Below are 18,583 nucleotides of genomic sequence, written 5' to 3'. Positions count from 1 at the left end.
CCTATTTCCCAATTAACAAGTGTTGCATCTGTGTAAATAAACAGGCATGTTTAGATGCTGTTTCTGTTGAACATGATCTAGCAATTACTTCCTCATTTGTACTTTTACATTCTCAGTTCTGGTAATATTTGGCTCACACTGTGTCTCGACCTGGCCGCTGTGTCTTCATTGCCTGTTATACCACAGCTTCTGTCTTCTTTTATACTAAATGCAAGTGAAGACAACCTTTGACCTAGGAAACAGACATTCTTATTTATTTGTATTTTTTCACATCAATGAAGGTCAAGAAGCATACACTATTATGGTTTTGTGTCCTTGACTGATTTGTTACTTTTTATTGAAGAGATCTTTGCTCTAAAGACTGTAAATAAAGCTTGTTTTATTTGAATGTGACATCAGTCAATCTAGCAGAACAGTGCAGTTCAGTCCCTTGCATGGTCTAAAATGTGATTATTTAACGCAGGGGTGAGTTTGGGGTATCTGTTATACTCCTGTTTAGCCCGCATTGTTCAAATCTTAAATAAAACGGTTTCAATATTATTTTTAGGTCTGTGATTTAACATTTCATCATGTATAGTATAGGAGGTATTGGTATTCATTAGGTATTCACCTGGCTAGGCCGTAAGGCCGTTCAGCTAATCAGCCTAACGTTTTGCAAGGTTTATGCAGCAGACCCATCTGAATGTGCCCACCCCCTTGTGACATCATATTCAATGGCTTCTTCGGCAGGCATATCACTCTGGCAGCGGGTCGGCCTTACGCACAGGCAGATGCATTGAAATATCTGCATGGGCTGTGCTGCAGGGCTGACCTGATATATCTGTGGACGACGTTGTTCACAAACATATCGTCTGAACACAAGGACAGGTTCACTATGTGCTATGTCATTTGTTGGCTGTGCGAACACCATATCACATTGTGTGTACCCAGCCTTGGAAGCATAAAAGGGATACTTTGATAGATAATTAAATATAGTAGGAATACTGTTAAGTTATATATGATAAACCTTTATATGCCTTATACTTGGTTAAAATAATCTGTGATTTAAACCATGCAGTTTCATTAGATGCATAGGGACAGGAAGACCTCAGTTTGTACATGTCCCTGCCTGAGGCCATCTTGTTTAAACAAGGTGTCCACTTCATGAAATATCTAACATTAAAATTCTTCTTGGTAAATGTTACTGCTGTATTAGGGAGTACTCAGCCTATTAGAACCATGAAGAGATTGAGGCCTTACAGGCTGACGATGTTGAATGCGTAACTGGCCAGCTGTGACTTATTCCTTACCACACCGCTCATGACCAGCCATTTGCCGTTCTCTTAGACCTGGAATGATTGCTTCTTTAAAGTTACTCACAGGTTGATTATGGGGAGTGATTCAGACCTGATCTCTGCTCTGCATTTTCGCACAGCAGGCGATCAGGTCCTAACTGCACATGCACCACAATGTGCACACGCGTCGGACAACAACAAAGGGCATCGCTGGCTAGCGACTGGATGGTGCCAAAAATCCGATCGCACAGGCGTTCTCAAGGTGATTGACAGGAGGAGGACGTTTGTGGGTGGTAACTAACCGTTTATTGGGAGTGTCCGGAAAAACGCAGGCGTTCCCAAGCGTGTTCAGAGAGGTTGTCCGACGTCAGCTCTGGCCCCGATCAGTCTGTTTTCATCGAACTGAAGGAGTAAGTCCTGGGCTGCACACAGTGGGCTTTTTTTGCAGCTCGGCGTACACCAGTGCCGTAACTAGACATTTTAGCGCTGTGTGCAAGAAACGGCATCGGCGCCCCCCTTCCTTAACGTAATCCGGGGGCAGTGTGCGCCGTAGGCATGCACAAAAAATATAGGGGCGTGGCTTCACGGGAAAGGGGTGTGGCCACAAAATAATACCAATTTATATAATGGTGCACAGCAGTCTCCATTATTCAAATTACGACACACAGTTGCGCCAGTACACCAGGTAGAGCCCCTTTTTCACATTACGGCAGACAGATTCCCCTTTTTACACATTACGGCAGACAGATTACCCTTTTTACACATTACGGCAGACAGATTACCCTTTTTACACATTACGGCAGACAGCGTCCCCTTTTTACACATTACGGCAGACAGCGTCCCCCTTTTTGCCATTATGGCAGACAGCGTCCCCTCTTTACACATTACGGCAGACAGCGTCCCCTCTTTACACATTACAGCAGACAGCGTCCCCTTTTTACACATTACGGCCGTCGCTCAGCTGTCCTGAACTTCTATGCGGCGCTGGAGCCTCTGCTGTTCGGTTGCCAGGGCAACCTACAGGGAGCCGTCGGACGAGCGCAGCGCCGCAGATCGGAGGCTCTGACCGCGACCGCCGCCTGCCCAATCACCCGCCGATCAGTGAGCCTCCTCAGGGACGGGCAGTGGGAGCGCAGCCAGGGGGAATATGCGCTCTAACTAGGTGTGCGATGTGGGCAATGCCCCTTCAGCACACACCTAGTTACGGCGCTGGCATACACATGGGATCGCACACTTGCATGGCAAATTTATATTCCCCCTGGGGGTGCCGGCTATCTGAACGCAGGACAGCAAAGTTTGCAACCCAGCGATCAGGTCTGAATCACCCTCATGGTCACTACATCATTCTGTATCTGTCTGGAAGGGTAAAGCAAACAATTTAATGTAACACATTTCAAGTGAAGCCATAAAAAAAGGTTTAGCAACTGCTTCAATTCCAATAAAAATGTATCTCATGATGCAGCAGTGCTTTGGAAATTGTGGTTCTTACCCTCATGTATCATTCTATAGATTGTAAGCAGGGCCCTGCTACCTCTTTCTCTACTGTTATTACACAGTCTAATCTTATTTCTGTTTTGTTTCCAATTGAATATAAAGGTGATATATAAATAACTGTTAATAAATTCTGCTATGCTAAAGGGTGGGCAGATTACATGAAAGTGAAAATCCCTTTTTATATAGGAAAGTTGCTGTGGAATGGTCGTAGATGTTTCCACAATATTTTGCATTTTCTGCTTATTTATTTATAGGATGAGATTATTGCTGCATGTGGAGAATATTTTAGTAATTATTCCCCATGAAGACATGTTCTCTATTACCTGTGTTGCAGCCTTTAAACATTGGTGTCATTCAAGCTCTTGGAGGTTTGTATGGCAGATCCTGTTTTTGGCTGGCATCGGGCACACACAGGTAGTTGTGGGTATGCCCAGTAACTGAGAGAACGTGTGTATATGAGCAGTTTAGATGCACACTATGGTTTGTCACTAGAGGACTGACATACAATACAGGCGTTACAGCTGTGTGCAGGGATCATTGTTAATAAGTGGTCAGTTTCAGCTGGTACCCACAAATAGGTGAGACAAGTGCATAAATTACACTACCTAAGAAATAAGAATATGACCACAAAGAAGTCTATAGCTGATAAATCAGGATACTGAAATATGCAACACATATATGGAGCTATGCCCTCCAAAGTACTCTTTGCAGAAAGCAAGCCTGCAGTTCAAAATTAAAAGTTCATTAGGTACTTTCACTTTCAATTGGGGTCCTCTTCTCTCTTCCTAATGTTGAATCCTTTGGGAAAACAAAAAGCGTTTATAAAAGAATTATCACATGGTGGCATCTCTCTGACTGGTCAGAACTTGGAAAAGTTGCTTTGTATTTGCTATATATATAACCTCAATGAAATAAACTGCTACAGCATAATTCATCAATACATTTTATAGGATATAAGTAGATTTCAAAGACTTTTAAACTGTCAAGTCTGTAATAAAGCAGTTAAGGGAATATGGCACAGCTGTAAATGTGTCTGAAGCAGGCCTTTAGAACTCAGCATCCATGTGAGAAAGGCACTTGCTAGGAATGCCACAAAGAAGCATTTGGCAATGTTTGTAGTCTTCCGTAGCAGAGATGGATAGAACAGGTTAGGAATTACAGTTTTAGAGCGGTCACTTTGCGTATCTGCGCTTTATGATAGTTTGGCACAAATAAGCCCGTTGTTGAAGAAAATTATCCCGAAACCTCACCTAGAGCTTTCCAGAGAGCTTGTGGGAACCAACATAACAAATGGGGAAACATTTCTGATTAATCAAAGATTTAACTTTTGGCCTCCAATACAGTAGGTGCTGTGTTTGGCAAAAGCCTATAAATGTGCATAATGGCAATAAGACTATCCTGACATGAACATAGCAGCGGGAGTGTAAGGCTATGGTGATACTTCAGTCATTGGAAAACGTGTCAAAATGGGTAGAACAAGATACAGACAAAACTAGGAAGAACTCCTGACAATGTGTGCTAGAGAGAAGACTCGTATATTCCAGCAATGACCCCTAGTGTACAGCAAAAGCCACATTAGAGCAACCTATATAATAAAAGTCATTGTCCACGACCAGAGAATCTGTGGTATCTTTTTGGAAATGACTGGTCGCTACTAGGTGTATAATGGTCCAGTATTGCAGTAACCAGAAGAAACTTGCCCAAATAGGTACTTGTAAGTGCAGGTAAAAGTGCTCCTGCTGAGTTATGGAGTTTCTTTAATTTGCAGATTATAATGAGGTTCCCAAATAAAATTTGCATAGTTGATGTAAGAAAATAAAATGTGAAAAATTACTATGGCAGTGACTACTAAGTATGGGCAGTGGGGATGGAATATGCATGGGTTTCTCTTTAAAACACTTTGTATCCATGTGAACTTGGTATTTACTCAGTTGCTGCAGATTTCCATCCTCTTGATGAGGTTTCCATAACCGGGTCTGTCACATCTGATACTGTGAGATTTCTGTCTGTGCGCATTTCAAGTCAGTGACTTAAGCGTTAATACTCATTGAATGGCTCATTTTCTTAACAGAGAGCATTTAATGCCCTGTGTCACAGTACGCATCTGTACGGACGCAGGCTGGTGCTGGAATGGGCGGATACTGAGGAAAGCGTGGAGACTTTGAGGAGAAAAACTGCTGAACAATACCACGGTAAGCAGCTAACATGGCATGTACCATGTTCCTTCTGGCTACTCGCTTTACTTTATTACAGGGTAATGCACTAATAAAGCAGTATGATGTTTTATAATACAGGTTGAGTATCCCATATCCAAATATTCCGATATACGGAATATTCCGAAATACGGACTTTTTTGAGTGAGAGTGAGATAGTGAAATCTTTGTTTTCTGTGGCTCAATGTACACAAACTTTGTTTAATACACAAAGTTATTAAAAATATTGTATTAAATGACCTTCAGGCTGTGTGTATAAGGTGTATATGAAACATAAATGAATTGTGTGAATGTACACACACTTTGTTTAATGCACAAAGTTATAAAAAATATTGGGCAAAGTGACCTTCAGGCTGTGTGTATAAGGTGTATATGAAACATAAATGCATTCTGTGCTTAGACTTAGGTCCCATCCCCATGATATCTCATTATGGTATGCATTTATTCCAAAATACGGAAAAATCCGATATCCAAAATACCTCTGGTCCCAAGCATTTTGGATAAGGGATACTCAACCTGTATTCTATTCACAACTCTATAACTAATGTGCACAAAAGTTGAAGCTTAATAAATACTGTGTTGCTGTGCTGCCTATAGCTGTATGCCATTGCACAATGGCTGCTTGATGCATTTCCGCCGGCAGTGCTGTGCAGATTGGCAGGAAATAAATGCTACTAATGATACATTAGAGTGCATTTAAATAGATATCTGGCAGCTGATCTCGCTTAAATGTTTATTGAAACATTTATGAATGAAAGAATGGTTTTACCTGCAGATGTGTCCTTATACATCTAGCCTCAATACTCCATGCAGTGCAAGATACCTAGCATGCGTGAGCAGCCAGGTCCCGTGCAGCTCTGCTAGCATCTTTTTTTTTTTTTTTTTTTTTGATGCACAAGAAGACTACCAATCAATTTGATATGACACTTGTATATTGTGACTGAGTCTGCATACAGAGCAGAACAGAACTTGTATTGGAAAGAAGCAGCGGCTACTACATTGTAATACATCGTATACAGTGGTAGAGACTCAGTCGCACACAATCTGCATTCTCCTTGTGCGTAATAGTTACATTACGTTGTGACTATGAAGCGTTTTTTAGGAATAAAGACGCCCAACACTAGAAGATTCTCATGCGACATGGCGTGCTAAGAGGGGCTGTTTGGCTTGATTGCAACAAAGATGTATGAGAACATATCTGTATGCATTGTATGGGTGAGCAAAGCATTTGTAGAGTAGTATTCTGACATTTCTGTTCATGCAAGATGAGTTTTCAATCCGTTTAACTCTTCAAGATGTACAACAAGAATAGCTGAAAAACTAACTCTGTATTGCAATACATTTTCCATGGCTTAACTTTCCGAACAGACATGTACACGTGCTTTACTTTTTGAGATAAAACTACATTGTATATTGGGCCCAATTCAGACCTGATCGCTGCTTTGCACAGCGGCCGATCAGGTCTGAACTGTGCATGCGCCGGCACATGCCAGACAACCGATGGCCATCTCAGCCCAGCGATCGCCTCTGCCTGATTGACAGGCTGAGGTGGCCGCCGTTTTGGGGGCGCGGTCCGGGCAACGCAGGCATGCCCAGACCGTGCGGTGGGCGGCTGCGTGGCGGGGGGGGGGGGGGGGGGGGGGCAGGCATGCGGGGCGGACTAGCTCTGTTCTGGGCGTCCCGCCGCATGTCTGAGTAACTGATTATAGCAGTGCAAAATTTTGCACGGCTATGATCAGGTCTGAATTAGGCCCATTGTCTGCAGACCTAGTGATGGCTGTTTGCGTGCCAGGGGAAACCACCTCCCATGTGCAGTGTCATTCTCCAAATCCACTGTGTTCTGAGTTGCAGAGAGAATAGCCTATAGTTGCATGTCCTTTACATTTGGTGTTGCTGAGTGGATGAATTGATGAAAGGTGGGTGTGGTATTCACGGGCCATAGGCAGAGAAGAATGTTTCACTTGGGGGACCAATCTTCAGCCCTACTAGAGTTACAGCTGCACACAGTGGGGGAGATTCAAATGTTTGAAAAGTCAGTTGGGTGTCTGTTTTTTCCTATATAATAGATAGGAAAAAACAGACTCCCAACTGACTTTTCAAACATTTGAATCTCCCCCAGTGTCTGTTTCATTCAACGTGAAAGAGCCAACTAGAGAATTCGGTTAGGGGTTGTTAACAGATATAGATAATGTTGAAAGTGTAATAAAGATGGATTAAGTCTTTATGAAATAATCTATATGGCATTGGTTTATGAAATTACTTGCATATGAGTGTATATATTTTTTTTTAACCTTACTATTATTAGGATAAATGTGTCTCTACATGCTAGAGGGTGGCTTCTTTACCTTTTAGCCTCAATGGCCTTTTACCTCTCACTGTGCTGCAAAACATGCTTTGTTGTCACTAATTAGCCGATGGACTTGTCTGGAGCGTAGCTTGAGACATGGTAATTAAGTGATTGGAACAGGGGATATCACCAAGTGATATCAAGGTTCTTGTGCAGAGTTCTTTTTGGAGACACAGTGGCACCTACACAGACACTGATCCCAAATTAATAAAACAGATATAGGCAAGATGCAGGTTGGCTGGTGTAATGTGTATATTGTATGCCGTGCAGAGTTTATAAAGAGAGCATGTCGCTGGCAAAGTTGCTGTTATTGCTGTGGCACTGCCCATCCGCGACCTACATGACATTAACTTCCTGCACCCACTGACCTTTCTGTTAGCAGTGTGATCAATTCTACTGCTAATGAGAATTCTCATTTATCTCCATAAAAGTATGTATGTGATAACCAACATATTTTGTTCTGATTCTATAATGTAAATGTACTCAACAAAAAATAGTAAAGACTTAATAATAGTTTAGAAAATGTTGGGTTAAACCCAAGTTCTCCCCCCCTCGAATAGCTAGATTCAGTTTCTATAATTTACCTTTTACCCTTATTACAATATAATGAATTGAAGCAGACCGTCTTTCTCTTCTCCTATTAATTATCTCTGCATATTCTCATCAGCACCATGTACTTTCACTTCTTTTTCCTTTTAGACTTTATTCTCATTCAGTTTATGTATTTTAAGCTCTCTAGTTATTCTTCCTACTGCTCTTTCTAACTTTATTCTCTCTGTTTTAAAATCTTTCATATTATACATTTTTATTTTTTTACAGTTCTACACCTTCCTTCTATTACCCTCCCTTTTCTCCACTTCCTAATTCTACCACTCCCCACCCTCCGTCTCACTCTCTCTCTCGCTCTCCCCCTCCTTCCTTTTCTCTGTCAGCAACTGTGTCTCCTAGCAGGTTAATTAGTATTGACTAGTTTTCTGCATTCTGTAAACATGTCAGTCAGCGGGGCCTCCTACTCCATCCTCAAAGGAGGGAACTTCCTTGGAGAATACAGCAGGGTAACAGTGAGAAACAATGCAGGGAATTTGGTGAATATTGGGGTGCCGCTCATCTAGGAAGTCACCAATATATACATACACATGTATGACCAGGTTATCGACTGCAATGCACTTTGTGGAGCGGAGTGGAAGTATGATGAACGTGTGAGCATTCTCTGCCATTTCTGTAACCACCCATATTTCATATAAAAAATAAATATCTCAGACTGATATAATGGATGCAATGTCTTTTTTTTTTTTTTTTTCAATATGCAGCAATTGGAATGAAATTATATTGCCAATGTAAGCACCTAGATTTTCTATGTTTCCACCATGCCTAGTTCACTGTTCATTTCCCATATGTAGGTTCGCAAAAAAAGAAGCGGAAAGCCTCTGCCCTGATGGATGACTTCATGGGGAGTCTAGAGCCAGAGGAACAGGATGAGTAAGAAGTAAGGTTCATGGTCATTACGCTGCAAAGGCTGTCCGATAATAGTATAATGCGTAAAGTAATGGTGGCACTGTTGCCACTTTCTATAAGATAAAGGGGGTAATTCAGAGTTGATCGCAGCAGAAAATTTGTTAGCAGTTGGGCAAAACCATGTGCACTGCAGGGGGGCAGATGTAACATGTGCAGAGAGAGTTAGATTTGGGTAGTTTATTTTGTTTCTGTGCAGGGTAAATACTGGCTGCTTTATTTTTACACTGCAATTTAGATTTCAGTTTGAACACACCCTACCCAAATCTAACTCTCTCTGCACATGTTATATATGCCCCACCTGCAGTGCACATGGTTTTGCCCAAGTGCTAACAAATATTCTGCTGCGATCAACTCTGAATTACCCCCCAAAGTACGTAAATTATGGGGGGGGTGTTTAGTGCTGATGGAAATATTCTCAAACTAGTGGAGAAGGCCCATGGCTAGCATTCAGGGAGTTAGAGGAAAAGGGACTGTTTGCCTCTGTACTGTTCCAAAAGGAATGTAAGCTAGCTATACATTGACTATGTAGTGGCTAATTACAGTTCTACCATATGTACTCTATTAGAGTTACATCTTCAGATGATTGCATCCTGTGTGTTGTTTGCTTGTATTTCTATATCACACAAGAAATTCACAGCACTAATCTTTTGGATGTTGCTTATATTTGTATAAGGATATTTTTATCTATTCTTATGCATGCCTGTGCTGACAGGTGGTGTGTGCAGATCCTGCAGGTAGCTACAAAAACCTGGTTCAGTCTCCGCTTTATGCTTGGACAAATGATTTGGGATGATGCCCCCCTTTTCCTCCCCCTGGGCACTATGTGATTGACACTTACAAATGACCCAGCTGAGCGTGCAGCGCTGTGACCGAACCGCTCCTCCCAGACTGCCAGCGTTTTGTCATCTCATTACCAGCCGTCCCCTGATTCCACTCAGCCGAGAGAACCTTTAATACCAGCAATCTCTGTGTAACACTGTGGCCAGATGGGCTCCTCTCCCTCCTCTCCAAGTGCAGCCTCCCTCCTGGATACCCAGTCTGTCCATCGTTTGTATATGTTCTCTCCTCTCCTCTTCTTAGGATCACCTCCCTCCCTCCCATCTTCCTATATTCACAGTCCTTTCCTAGCAGGTTCCTTACTCTTATCTGACTGCATTCCTCTCTCAGCCTGTTTTCATTCTGTCTCTGAACCTCTGTGCAAATGTTCCCTTATTTTTAGGATGTCGACCCCTCCCCTGCTTGCCCATCACCATTTTACAGCCGTTTTCTAGTTTACCTGAGGCCCAGCATCCCTCCCCCACATCAACCTTTTAAAATGACCAAATTACCTTCCATAGTTTTATTCTCCTTTCTTCTTATTCCTATGAAACTAATGCACCAGGTTCTCTTCTGTTAGTATCCTGTGTGGGTATAAATTGCATAGTGCCATTTGCTTGGAAGGTATTACTGCTTGCTGTCACATGCCAGAATGCTGTATATTTTGCAGGCATGCTTCTGCACGCATATCTATTACACTTGCCTGCCCCATGCTATTGACCTGTTTTTGTCTTGGCTGTCTAGGTTAAATCTGTTCCCCTTTACCCCTACATAGGTTCCATGAGTTGTGACGTATTTTCTGCCATCTTTCAAAATTCATCTGTTTGAGGTGATTCTGAGACCCCAACACAGAGTTTTTATTGGACATTGATGGAACTGTCTAGGACTTCTGGACCCTCTACATTCCAACCAGCAGGATTAGATGCACTTTCCTGCTTGACTTTTTAATTTGAGGAGACAATTTATAATTGCACAGAATAAGAAAGGTGAACTGAAGCAGAACAAAGTGGTTACCGTGCGGCACCTAGCCTATCAATGGACTTATTGTACAAGGTTTTAATGTTAAAATATGTAACCCGGGAGAGTTAATGTGACATCACTTATTTAATTCTGTGTTTCTCCTCCTTTAAAGAGGCGATATGTATGTTCACAAGATGGGTAACAGTGCATTGTGTTACCTCGCAGTTCTCTGGAGCTAGTGGCTCTCCCTGACAGACAGAGAAAGCAGATCATGTCCTATTAATCATATTTAAACCAAGGCTTGTGGGCCCAAAGGGGCAGTTAGAAGGGCTACTTGTTTAATTAAAAGCCCCATTTTCCATATTTATTGTCTTGATTCTGTTAAATATTAAGAGCTTGGGTTGGGGATCTGACGAGAAAGTGACGTGCTCAATCTGCAAGATAAGAAAGTGATATGTGAGACGTTGCAGAGAGAGCATGATTTTGTGGCTAGTTGGGAAATTGTGTAGGAAGGCTTCCTCTGAGTTTTGGAGTGGACAAGTGATCATTACAGGGATTGCAATATAAGATGTTTATTAAATGTAATGGGAGTACATGTGCAAATAAGACAGGAATAGTCCTTATAAGCGTATGGGCATTGTTTTTTGTTTTATTTGTTCCCTCCAAGAACAAGAAAAACCTAATTACTGCTGCTTGCGATCAGTGGTAAAAAGCATTTTGTCTGTTTGGTATAAATGAGTGAGAATGCTCAGTCTGCATCTCTTTACAGACTGTCAAGGGTTAATCCCTGGGTTCGGGGGCAGTGTGAAGATGTTAACGCAATGTGACATTTGTGAAATTGAGCCCCGCCGTTACCACGGTGACAGCCGGACCGCCATGCTGCCTGATGAGATGTTAAATGGTTTTGGCCTCCTGTCAGTGCGCAGCCCTTCCCCAGGGTGGGTGCAGCAACTCAAGGGAACCTTCACTCCATCCCTATTCATCCACAGTCAGGCAAAGGTGATGTCCAGCCAGGGGGATAGGGTACGCTGCTGCTTGTATCTAAGATACCTGCTGTAAAACCTGTGCATACCATGTACTGGCCTATTCATAGCGTTGCAAGCATACCATCATCATGCTGTGCTATTTCTGTACCAATACACAGGGCCAAATGTAATAGGGAGTAGGATTCGGAAACTGCTAAGATTTTAACATGTTAGCAGTTAAATTTAAAGCGGCAATATGTATAGTAAGGCAAACTCAACCAGGTTTTGCCTTACTAATCACTGCCCTCTTAAATTTGTCTTTCAGAAGTCCCGTCCGTTTCAGAATCCCACGCCCTATTACATTTGACACTTAGAGGGGGATATATCAATCTTTTGAGGGAGATAAAGAGGTGTATTCAATAAGAGTCTGGTCCATTCCGACATGTAGTTGTCGGAATGGACCCGACAACCCCTATTCAAAGAGCGGCCATATCAGACTGTCAGATTTGGCCGTTCCCTGTGTCCTGTCCTGCCGCTGCGGCTGCCGGGTGCGCTGACAGCAGTGGTGGGGGGAGCGGCGTGCGGCGGCCGGCAGGGGCAGCAGCATGAGGCGGCAGGCGTGGAGAGCAGTGAGGCGGCCAGAGCTGGCAGTGGGGGTGATGTCTGCGGCGGCGGGGGAGGCACTACAGGGAGAGGTGCCTGGTCAGGGGACGGCTGTCAAGGTACCTCTCATCCCCATAGCCCGCCGCAGCGCTCCCCGTCTCCTCACCTCAATCCGACTTGTTTTCAAGTCAGATTGAGTTTGTCGGAAAGGGGGCCAAAACCTGACGGATTTGGCCCTGTTTCCGACAGCAGCACCTGCTTTCTGACAGCATTCCGGCAAGTCGGATTTCCCAACTTGTCGGAAAAAATGTGCCCCTATTGAATAGGTTGGAACCCCTTCCGACCTATTTCAGTCGGAAACTGCCGTCTTTCCAACAGGACGGCAGTTTCCGACTCTTATTGAATATACCCCTAAGTGGAGTGAGAGGAAGTACCAAGCTTCTAGGCTGTACGAGAAAAATATCAGAAGCTGATTGGATGGTACTTTATCTCTCGCCACTTTATTTCTCTCCAAGGCTTAGTACATCTGCCCATAATCTTATAATGTGTTTTTTTTTTTCACACTTCAGTCCTTGTTCTGTATAAATGAACACATACACTACATTACAACTGCCTAACATTTTTGCATTCATTGACTGTGGCACTATCCTCTACCAGATACATAGCATTGTAACTACTACAATTCCCTGTATCAATTAATAACATTTAATTGAAATGCATTGGATTACAACTGATATTTAAATAGTTAAATAATTAAAGCTCAGTCTGGTTCGTAGTATTTCCTTCAAATTGAGCACTGATAGTATTGGTAAACTAAAGGGGGGTACACACGGAGAGATCCGTTCTTAAAATCTAAGTAATCTGACTAGATTGCTTAGAAGTTAAGCACGGATCTCTCTGTGTGTATGCGCGGCCTCGCACGTCGTTTCACCGGTGCTAGATTGGCCACAATCTAGCACATCGCTCATTTCACCCACTGGGTGAAATGAGCGCGCCCCCCCACCCACCTGCTCAGCACACATGGTGCTGTGCTGAGCGGTCTGTGACAGATCGCTCAGCACACATCTCTCTAGTGTGTACTGCCCTTAACCCTTCTGGTGGATATTTACTAGCAACATGCTAATGTTTAAAAACAATCAGACATTTGCTTTCATTGGCACTATTTTAATCCCTGGTAATTGCTGGTTACGTGACATGAACCCATCCACATCAAGTTTTCTCAATATAACAGGACATTGATATTACTGCTATATGTAGAGGCAGTACAAGAGTTTTTGGGACTCTGTATACTAAACTGGGATTACAGTTATCCTTTGACTAATGTTTGGTCTAGAAACATAGAATTTTACGGCAGATAAGAACCACTTGGCCCAACTAGTCTGCCCTTTTTTTTTTTTCTTTTCTTTTTTACCACCATATTTTTAGCTCAATCCTTATTTGATCCTTATTTCTTTGTAAGGCTATCCTTGTGTCTATCCCATGCATGTTTAAATTGCTCTACTGTCTTAGCCTCTACCACCTCTGATGGGAGGGCAGGCATTCACAACCTCGGCCCTCAAGGCACACTAACAGTCCAGGTTTTAGTGATATCTATGCTTGAGCACAGGTGACTTAATTAGTACCACAGTTATTCTGATTTAACCATCTGTGCTGAAGCCTGGATATCAGTAATACCTGCACTGTTATACCCCTTTCACACATGCAACTAAATCCCGGGCTTTTGCACAGGAAATGTGCATCAACCCAATATTTCTGCATTTGTGAAAGGAAACAACCCGGGACCACCACCCTGCTCACGTACAGGTCACAGAGCTAAGGCCGGGAAATTTGCCTGCTGCTAGACCTGGCAATTTTCCAGATCACATGACTCAAAGTGGCATATGCGTGCTTTAAGGGCCGAGGTTGGGAATGCCTGGTCTATGGTTACAGCTTGTGGTAGATTTAGGGATTGAACTAATACAAATTTGAGAAGTTGTTGTTGTTTTTTTCTCTGAATTTTCCACTTACCTAAAGAATTCATGTTAACTAAGGGGTCTTTTTATCAAGGTTTTTTTATTCTTCATAAAGTTATGTAGAAACAGCAGTTTTTGCATGTGATGGAAAGTTGGCAAGTACTAATACAAAACAGTAAATGAGTAGTCCAAAAGCGCTGCCCTTTATGTTGTAATACAGGTTGAGTATCCCTTATCCAAAATGCTTGGGACCAGAGGTATTTTGGATATCGGATTTTTCCGTATTTTGGAATAATTGCATACCATAATGAGATATCATGGTGATGGGACCTTAATATAAGCACAGAATGCATTTATGTTACATATACACCTTATACACACAGCCTGAAGGTTATTTTAGACAATATTTGTTATAACTTTGTGCATTAAACAAAGTGTGTGTACATTCACACAATTAATTTATGTTTCATATACACCTTATACACACAGCCTAAGGTCATTTAATACAATATTTCTCTGACGTCCTAGTGGATGCTGGGGACTCCGTAAGGACCATGGGGAATAGACGGGCTCCGCAGGAGACTGGGCACTCTATAAGAAAGATTTGGTACTATCTGGTGTGCACTGGCTCCTCCCTCTATGCCCCTCCTCCAGACCTCAGTTAGATTTCTGTGCCCGGCCGAGCTGGATGCACAATAGGGGCTCTCCTGAGCTCCTAGAAAGAAAGTATAATTTAGGTTTTTTATTTTACAGTGAGACCTGCTGGCAACAGGCTCACTGCAACGAGGGACTAAGGGGAGAAGAAGCGAACCTACCTGCTTGCAGCTAGCTTGGGCTTCTTAGGCTACTGGACACCATTAGCTCCAGAGGGATCGACCGCAGGACCCGTCCTTGGTGTTCGTTCCCGGAGCCGCGCCGCCGTCCCCCTTACAGAGCCAGAAGCATGAAGATGGTCCGGAAAATCGGCGGCAGAAGACTTCAGTCTTCACCAAGGTAGCGCACAGCACTGCAGCTGTGCGCCATTGCTCCACATACACACTTCACACTCCGGTCACTGAGGGTGCAGGGCGCTGGGAGGGGCGCCCTGAGCAGCAATAAAAACACCTTGGCTGGCAAAATAACCACAATATATAGCCCCAGAGGCTATATATGTGGTAATTACCCCTGCCAGAATACAGAAAAAAGCGGGAGAAAAGTCCGCCGAAAAAGGGGCGGAGCCATCTCCCTCAGCACACTGGCGCCATTTCTCCCTCACAGTTCCGCTGGAAGGAAGCTCCCGGACTCTCCCCTGCAGTCTACACTACAGAAAGGGTAAAAAAGAGAGGGGGGGGCACTAAATTTAGGCGCAGTATAACTTATAGCAGCTATAAGGGGACATAATTCAGTTAGTCCCTGAATTATATAGCGCTCTGGTGTGTGCTGGCATACTCTCTCTCTGTCTCCCCAAAGGGCTTTTGTGGGGTCCTGTCTCCTTTAAGAGCATTCCCTGTGTGTGTGCGGTGTGTCGGTACGGCTGTGACGACATGTTTGATGAGGAGGCTTATGTGGAGGCGGAGCAGATGCCTATAAATGTGATGTCACCCCCTGCGGGGCAGACACCGGAGTGGATGGACTTATGGAAGGAATTACGTGCAAGTGTCGACTCCTTACATAAAAAACTTGACGACATGCCAAATGCGGGACAGCCGGCTTCTCAGCTCGTGCCTGCCCAGACAATTCAAAGGCCATCAGGGGCTCTGAAACGCCCACTACCTCAGATGGCAGACACAGATGTCGACACGGATACTGATACCAGTGTCGACGACGATGAGTCAAATTTAATGTCCACTAGGGCCATTCGTTGCATGATTGAGGCAATGAAAGAGGTATTACACATTTCTGATATAAACCCAGGTACCTCAAAAAAGGGTATTATGTTTGGGGAGAAAAAACTACCAATAGTTTTTCCCCCATCTGAAGAATTAAATGAAGTGTGTGAAGAAGCGTGGGCTTTCCCCGATAAAAAAAAATGGTGATTTCAAAAAAATTACTAATGGCGTTCCCTTTCTCGCCAGAGGATAGGTCACGTTGAGAAACTCCCCCTAGGGTGGATAAAGCGCTCACACGTTTGTCTAAAAAGGTGGCACTACCGTCTCCGGATACGGCCGCCCTAAAGGAACCTGCTGATAGAAAGCAGGAGGCTATCCTAAAGTCTATATATACACACACTGGTGTTATACTGAGACCAGCTATTGCTTCAGCGTGGATGTGCAGTGCTGCTGCTGCTTGGTCAGATTCCCTGTCGGAAAATATTGACACCCTAGACAGGGACACTATATTGCTAACCGTAGAGCATATAAAAGACTCAGTCTTATACATGAGAGATGCACAGAGGGAGATCTGCCGGCTGGCATCTAGAATAAGTGCATTGTCCATTTCTGCTAGGAGAGGCTTATGGACTCGGCAGTGGACAGGGGATGCAGATTCTAAAAGGAAGTTTTGCCTTATAAGGGTGAGGAGTTATTCGGGGATGGTCTCTCAGACCTTGTTTCCACAGCAACAGCTGGGAAGTCAGCATTTTTGCCCCATGTCCCCTCACAGCCTAAGAAAGCGCCGTATTATCAGGTACAGTCCTTTCGACCCCAGAAAAACAGGCGGGGAAAAGGCGGGTCCTTTCTGTCTAGAGGCAGAGGAAGGGGAAAAAAGCTGCAACACACAGCAGGTTCCCAGGAACAAAAGTCCTCCCCCGCTTCTTCCAAATCCGCCGCATGACGGTGGGGCTCCACAGGCGGAGCCAGGTACGGTGGGGGGCCGCCTCAAAAATTTCAGCGATCATTGGGTTCGCTCACGGGTGGATCCCTGGATCCTTCAAGTAGTATCTCAGGGGTACAAGCTGCAATTCGAGGCGCCTCCCCCCCGCCGTTTCCTCAAATCAGCCTTACCGACAACTCCCTCGGGCAGGGAGGCTGTGCTAGAGGCAATTCACAAGCTGTATTCCCAGCAGGTGATAGTCAAGGTACCCCTACTTCAACAAGGACGGGGTTACTATTCCACACTGTTTGTGGTACCGAAACCGGACGGTTCGGTGAGACCCATTTTAAATTTGAAATCCTTGAACACATACATAAAAAGATTCAAGTTCAAGATGGAATCGCTCAGGGCGGTTATTGCAAGCCTGGACGAGGGGGATTACATGGTATCCCTGGACATCAAGGATGCTTACCTGCATGTCCCCATTTACCTTCCTCACCAGGAGTACCTCAGATTTGTGGTACAGGATTGCCATTACCAATTCCAGACACTACCGTTTGGACTGTCCACGGCACCGAGGGTGTTTACCAAGGTAATGGCAGAAATGATGATACTCCTTCGAAAAAAGGGAGTTTTAATTATCCCGTACTTGGACGATCTCCTTATAAAGGCGAGGTCCAGGGAGCAGTTACTGGTCGGAGTAGCACTATCTCGGGAAGTGCTACAACAGCATGGCTGGATTCTAAACATTCCAAAGTCACAACTGGTTCCTTCCACACGCTTACTGTTCCTGGGGATGATTTTGGACACAGAACAGAAAAAAGTGTTTCTCCCGCAGGAGAAAGCCAAGGAGCTGTCATCTCTAGTCAGAGACCTCCTAAAACCAAAACGGGTATCGGTGCATCACTGCACACGAGTCCTGGGAAAAATGGTGGCTTCATACGAAGCAATTCCATTCGGCAGGTTCCATGCAAGGACCTTCCAGTGGGACCTCTTGGACAAGTGGTCGGGATCGCATCTTCATATGCATCAACTGATAACCCTGTCTCCAAGGACCAGGGTGTCTCTACTGTGGTGGCTGCAGAGTGCTCATCTTCTAGAGGGCCGCAGGTTCGGCATACAGGACTGGGTCCTGGTGACCACGGATGCCAGCCTTCGAGGCTGGGGCGCAGTCACACAGGGAAGAAATTTACAGGGACTTTGGTCAAGTCAGGAGTCGTCCCTACACATAAATATTCTGGAACTGAGGGCCATTTACAATGCCCTAAGTCAGGCAAGGCCCCTGCTTCAAAACCAGCCGGTTCTGATCCAATCAGACAACATCACGGCAGTCGCCCATGTAAACCGACAGGGCGGCACAAGAAGCAGGATGGCGATGGCAGAAGCCACAAGGATTCTCCGATGGGCGGAAAATCACGTACTAGCACTGTCAGCAGTGTTCATTCTGGGAGTGGACAACTGGGAAGCAGACTTCCTCAGCAGACACGACCTACACCCGGGAGAATGGGGACTTCATCCAGAAGTCTTCCAAATGATTGTACACCGTTGGGAAAGGCCACAGGTGGACATGATGGCGTCCCGCCTCAACAAAAAACTAAAGAGATATTGCGCCAGGTCAAGAGACCCTCAGGCGATAGCTGTGGACGCTCTGGTGACACCGTAGGGGTACCAGTCGGTTTATGTGTTCCCTCCTCTGCCTCTCATACCAAAGGTA

At 44.3% G+C, this 18,583-nt stretch overlaps 1 protein-coding gene across 1 annotated transcript in view; it reads left to right on the top strand.

Annotated features, from left to right (window-relative positions):
• The window catches only part of RBM19 (RNA binding motif protein 19), a 226,788-nt gene extending 215,806 nt beyond the window's left edge, over window positions 1-10,982 (top strand). The window contains exons 23-25 of the mRNA XM_063913293.1: window positions 4,840-4,960; window positions 8,729-8,814; window positions 10,435-10,982. Coding sequence (XP_063769363.1) covers window positions 4,840-4,960; window positions 8,729-8,811 — 204 coding nt within the window. The 3' untranslated portion in view covers window positions 8,812-8,814; window positions 10,435-10,982. The remainder of the gene's footprint in view (window positions 1-4,839; window positions 4,961-8,728; window positions 8,815-10,434) is intronic.
• Window positions 10,983-18,583: the final 7,601 nt, after the last annotated feature.

This window comes from Pseudophryne corroboree, chromosome 1 (assembly GCF_028390025.1).
Source record: "Pseudophryne corroboree isolate aPseCor3 chromosome 1, aPseCor3.hap2, whole genome shotgun sequence".
In the NCBI taxonomy this organism is placed as follows: Eukaryota; Metazoa; Chordata; class Amphibia; order Anura; family Myobatrachidae; genus Pseudophryne; species Pseudophryne corroboree.
Note: the sequence above shows the minus strand (reverse complement) of the source record. Positions and strands in the feature narration are given on the sequence as shown.